This window comes from Notolepis coatsorum (assembly GCF_963971535.1).
Source record: "Notolepis coatsorum genome assembly, chromosome: 7".
Taxonomy (NCBI): domain Eukaryota; kingdom Metazoa; phylum Chordata; class Actinopteri; order Aulopiformes; family Paralepididae; genus Notolepis; species Notolepis coatsorum.
This window is the reverse complement of record NC_140171.1, coordinates 110,481,710-110,487,790: the sequence shown is the minus strand read 5'-3', so window position 1 is coordinate 110,487,790 and position 6,081 is coordinate 110,481,710. Positions and strand designations below refer to the sequence as shown.

The window sequence follows — 6,081 nt, the reverse complement described above, 5'->3', positions numbered from 1 at the left end:
GGGATGAGAAAAGACGTTATTATAATGGCTCTGGAACTCCATTACCACTGGAGCAGTGCTAGTAGTGTAGCACGCACTAGAAAATAAAAGAGCTATGACATAGGTGCCCCCCCCCCCCCATGAGACCTTGAAGGACGTGACGGCCCCCGAGTTTAATGGTGGATTGTCTTGTTGTCCCTATCGACAGAAAGTGATTTGCAATTCATGGACACGAGGCTGCGGTTTTTATTTAAAAAAAATTTAATAGTGGAAAAGCACGGCAATAAGGCCCCCATAGAAAACTCTGTAATATTCTGCTTGAAGATGGATTCAGTAGTTACTGGTTATGATGAATCCAATCGGAGTTTCAAGGGAGCAGACCAGCTAACAGACTCATTCCCACTGCTGAATTATTAAAGCCCATGGGTTCGGGAACATCCACATATTTTTGCACTCATCATATTTTATTTCAAGGTAGTCATTGGGAAATAATTAATAATTTACAGCGCCGGGTCCCCAGATATTCTTGAATGGTTTGTTTTGTGTTGGCAGCCATAGATGATTGGTTAACCTCACTTGTTCTATTACCAGAGGACTTGGAGCATGGGAAGGTTTGCACTCCAAACAGATCAACTTATGGTAGACACTGTTAGCTCTTGTTTTTGACCTTCGGTTATGATATTCCACTCTTTTCATCACTCTAGTAAACATGGCCTTGGATTCTACAAATTGTTATTGAACGTGATGTTCCATGTATACATTTTTATAGTGTGTATAATCTGTCCTTCTGAAAATATTTTTTCTTTGTGCCTTCTGTCCACAATAGTTCTCTCAATAGTCTCTTTCTAATTGCATTTTCCCACCTTTATTTTTGCTCAGGTCAACTGACTATGGGACATCATACGAGAGAATGAATGACAAGGTTGGATCCAAGACCATTCTGAGTTACCTGTACGTCTGCCCGACCAACAAGAGAAAGGTGAGACATGTATTACCTGCAGGGGTGTAACGTACTTGAGCAATTGTACTTTGTTACAATACTGTTTTGGGGGATTTGTACTTTACACTATACTAGGTTTGTATACTTGTACTTTTACTCAATTACATTTCAGAGAAAAAATACATTTTACTCCTTACATTTAAAATGCAGACCTACAAAGTACAAAGTACAAATCTTGCAGTTCCAACTATTTTAATTAGTATATTTGTTTCTCTCACCGAACTAACGTTAATGTTATTAATCCTGTGGCCGCTCTTTATTTAAAAACAGCCAATCAAATCCCCATCAATGGAAAATTAACCCGCCCATACCCATGCTGATTGGTCCTTGTGCAAGACTAGAAAGCGGGGATCTTTGATTAAATACCTGCTATCAGAAGAATAGACAGTCAGAAAAAAAGTTTTTACTTTTACTTTTTAGTACGTAAGTACATTTAAAAGTAGAAACTTTTTTACTTTTACTCAAGTGTGTTGTTAGCCAGATACTCTGACTTGTCCTTGAGTACGATTTTGAGACGGTACCCATACTTTCACTTAAGTATAATTTCTGGGTACTTTTGACACCCCTGATTACCTGTACGTCTGTCCACCGACGAGAGAAAGGTGAGACATGTACAGTATTACCTGTACGTCTGTCCACCGACAAAAGAAAGGTGAGACATGTACAGTATTACCTGTACGTCTGTCCACCGACGAGAGAAAAGTGAGACATGTACAGTATTACCTGTACGTTTGTCCACCGACGAGAGAAAGGTGAGACATGTACAGTATTACCTGTACGTATGTCCACCAACGAGAGAAAGGTGAGACATGTACAGTATTACCTGTACGTCTGTCCACCGACGAGAGAAAGGTGAGTCATGTACAGTATTACCTGTACGTCTGTCCACCGACGAGAGAAAGGTGAGACATTTACAGTATTACCTGTACGTCTGTCCCATTAGGATTCAGCAATTGAACATAAACTCAAAATACTTAACATGGCACAACATTGTTTGTGCGTTACCATGGCAACCTTTCTCATTAATATCTGATCAAATCAAATAAAATTTATTTGTAAGGCCCGACAACACACGTTAATGTCCCCATGGGCCGTACACGTCTTCTTTAAACAAGTCAAGAAGAAACATCACAATAAGTCAAGAACAAAACAAGAACACCATAAGGTCCAAAACATTTAAAATAAATGCAAAATAAATGCAACACTCCCAGACATACCCCACGTGAAGGTAAGGAAAAACTCACTAAAACCTAGCAATAGGAAAAAATGCACCACAGGCAATGTGGAGGAGAGAAACCTTAGAAGGGCCATTCAAGGGGGGATCTCCCTTCTTAGATGTCGGTGATAGTAGTGTTGCAGTAAAAACAGGCGAACAGTTGGTAAGCATGCACTCATGTGTGTAGTGAAACACAGATGAGTGCATGCGATAGCAACTGAACATTTGAAAAATTAAAGATAGAGCTGATAGCGATAGCAACTGAACATTTTGAAAGATTAAAGATACAGCTGATAGCGGATCTATTTGAGGCATAGGGGCGGCGCAAAGAGGTCACGTCCTCCCGGTCTTCATCACGGGACGTCCAACACTCTGGTCATCACTCCGAGACAGCCGGAGACAGGGAGAGGCGCAGAGAGGGTCGCATCCTCCCGGTCATCATCACGGGACGTCCAACACTCCGGTCATCACTACGAGACAGCCGGAGACAGGGAGACAGGGAGGCACGCAGAAAGGGTCGCATCCTCCCAGTCTTCATCACGGGACGTCACTCCGGGACAGCCACTCACAGGGAGACAGGGAGACGGGACAGGCGTTAGACAGCTTGCGTGATTGTGATGGGCGGACATAGCAATAGATATACAAGTGGTAAGCATATATGTGTCTCCGCACAGCGGTTTGTGCCAGATCTCTACATTTTCATTTTTCAGATTTTTCCAGATTGCGAAAGTACAGAATGTAAGCTTTCAAATGATGTTTTTGAACATGATGTGCTCATTTATAACTTGTAAAGCAGTCTGTTTTCTAGAATACTTAAGAGGAGATAATGCTTCTGAAAGGCAGGCCACATTTTCACACTTCAGACAGTTTCAGCTGGGCGTCAACAAAAAAACCTCCAGCAACGCCCCTCACCTGAATAGCATTAACATAATTAAGTGCTGCCACAATGTCATGACTATGAAAAGCCTACATGACAGTTATCCCTCCTCAGGACCCTGATGTAAACAAGACGAAAGTATTTTTCTGGTCTTCATTCTCTCCTTCTAGTTACACATACACACAGTCATCATATCCCTTCTAGTTACACATACACACAGCCCGCATATCCCTTCTAGCTACACATACACACAGTCATCATATCCCTTCTAGCCAGGGGCGTAGCTGGGGGGGGGTAGCTTAGGATGATTCCAAGGGCCCAGCACTGGGGGGGGGGGGGGCCCAAATTTTTTTTTTTTTTTTTTTTTTTTTTACTAGACATCACTCAGCCACTCAGGTGTATTATTGATGCTCTCATTGATACTATGTTTGTTTCTGAAGTGTGTGTGTGTGTGTGTGTGTGTGTGTGTGTGTGTGTGTGTGTGTGTGTGTGTGTGTGTGTGTGTGTGTGTGAGATATATAGAGAGAGAGGGGGGGCTTTGGTAGACTATTGCATTGGTCCATTCATTGAAGATGAACGCAATGCGACATCCTTTACTAGGCTCACCCACCAACAGTGCAGGTGCTGAACTGCTGATCCGAATGTATAGGTAAAAACCATATTATGCGTTTTCATCAATAAAAAAATGGCAAAAAAAAATTCTGCTCGCGCGCTTACGCGCGCTCGCATTCACTGGGGGCCGACAAATACATTATTTCATGGGGCCCAGAATCTGGAGCTACACCCCTGCTTCTAGCTACACATGCACACAGTCCTCATATCCCTTCTACTGTAGCTACACATACACACAGTCCTCATATCCCTTCTAGTTACACATACATACAGTCATCATATCCCTCCTAGTTACACATACACACAGTCCTCATATCCCTTCTATAATATAATTTAGGACCTGCTCCGAGGTATCCACATACATACAGTCCTCATATCCCTTCTAGCTACACATACACAGTCATCATATCCCTTCTAGCTACACATACACACAGTCATCATATCTCTTCTAGCTACACATACACACAGTCCTCATATCCCTCCTAGTCAACTTCACCAGCTGATAGATGCTGTCTACAGTAACTAACTCAAGAATCAAGTTTTATTTGTCACATGCTGGACACATACACACAGTTGCGAGAGTGAGAGTGAGAGCAGCACATCACCAGAGTCAATATAACGTTAGCTACTAACTTTAACTTGCATGGCTGTGTGGCTAGCTAACGTTAGCTCTCTCGGTGAGAGTAACGTTATTCTAAATGCACTTACCCATAAATGCATGACCACGAAATCCACTTGAGAACAGTTGTGTAACAAAGTCCAATAATAAGTACTTGTTCATTAGATCCGATGCAGCATTTTGCTTTTCCTCGACTGTGACGTTACGCTAGCTGATAGTTTAGCTTCTGACCAGCTGATAGCTGATAGTAAACAAAGTCGCATGCCTGCCTTCATTCAAATGTCTTTGGTCGATTCACATGCAAATGTTATTACGCCCCCGTTCACTGAAATAAACCTCTGTGAAACAGCCTATTTTAAACAAAGGATTGTTACTATTTTAGATATTCTAACTAAGGCTGTCAAAGTTAACGTGGTATTAACGCGTTATCGCCCGATTCTATTGACACCACTATTTTTTTTAACTCACGATTAATAAAATTTTTTTTTACTAGACTGTATTATTGATGCTCTCATTGATACTATGTTTGTTTCTGAAGTGTGTGTGTGTGTGTGTGTGTGTGTGTGTGTGTGTGTGTGTGTGTGTGTGTGTGTGTGTGTGTGTGTGTGTGTGTGTGTGTGTGTGTGTGTGTGTGTGTGTGTGTGTGTGTGTGTGTGTGTGTGTGTGTGTGTGTGTGTGTGTGTGTGTGTGTGTGTGTGTGTGTGTGAGATATAGAGAGAGAGGGGGGTGAGAGAGATGAGGAAGGGGCAAGAGAGAAAGAGAGCTGGGAGAGTGTGTGTGAGAGAGAGAGGGGTGTGTGTGATTAATCAGCCGTTGTGTGGGTGAATGTAACAAGTTCCAAATGTTTTCTTTCCCCTATTATTTTATGCACACTTTATTCATTGTTTTAAATTATAAATTGTTTGTGCATCACTCTGTTTTGAATTTGATGCAAATTTGCAATGCATGAGGGTCATCCTTTTGTGTTAAATGGCTGCATAAAGCAAGCATTTGTTGACTCGCATGTTGATAAGAGTATTAAAACTTGGAACTTGAAAAATATCTGTTTAAGGTAAAAAAAAATTAAAAATAAAAGTTTGATTAATTTGCGATTAATCGCGAGTTAACTATGGACAATCATGCGATAATCGAGTTAAATATTTTAATCGATTGACAGCACTAATTCTAACTGTTCGTTTTTATAGTAAACATGTGCTTATACCAGGGTTTCCGTTAGAAAATATTGGTGCCGGTCTCCGTGTCCTGCAAGATTTCAATCTCCCGGACAAATGGGAGAAATTCCGGTCAGAGTTTATTGAGCTTAAAAACAATTGATAGGCAGGCTATATAAAGAATGACATCCTCAAGGCATGTAGATTTATAATATTTTTACTTAAAACTAGGCTACTTTTGCGTATACATTATATTCCAAATAAAAGAAGTCCCGTCGATAGACTCACATGCTATTGCTGACTTGAAATCAAATAGGCTAGACTGTGGGCAGTCGGCCGGACATTAAACAGCAGTCTGTTATAATCACATTTTTATGAGCTAACGAATTCCGTTATATTGGACATTTGTATTAATTATATCAAGCGAAGAACTGAGAAATTTGGCACTACTTACTAGAGAGAGAGAGACGGCAACATTATCGTGTGGGGTTCACAGAAATCTAAACGTTGCGTGATTTGCCGAATCCAATGACTATCTCCGCCTCCCAACGCAGCGATACGCTAATCCAGCTGCACACACCCCAAATGAATCTCGACATCGCTTCACCAATACTCGTTGTATCAGAA

At 41.3% G+C, this 6,081-nt stretch overlaps 1 protein-coding gene across 1 annotated transcript in view; it reads left to right on the top strand.

Moving 5' to 3' along the window:
- Window positions 1-889: 889 nt before the first annotated feature.
- The window catches only part of sorcs3a (sortilin related VPS10 domain containing receptor 3a), a gene marked incomplete at both ends in the record, with an annotated part of 398,627 nt that continues 393,435 nt past the window's right edge, over window positions 890-6,081 (top strand). Inside the window, one exon of the mRNA XM_084317820.1 lies at window positions 890-958. Within this exon, the coding sequence (XP_084173946.1) occupies window positions 890-958 (69 nt within the window). The remainder of the gene's footprint in view (window positions 959-6,081) is intronic.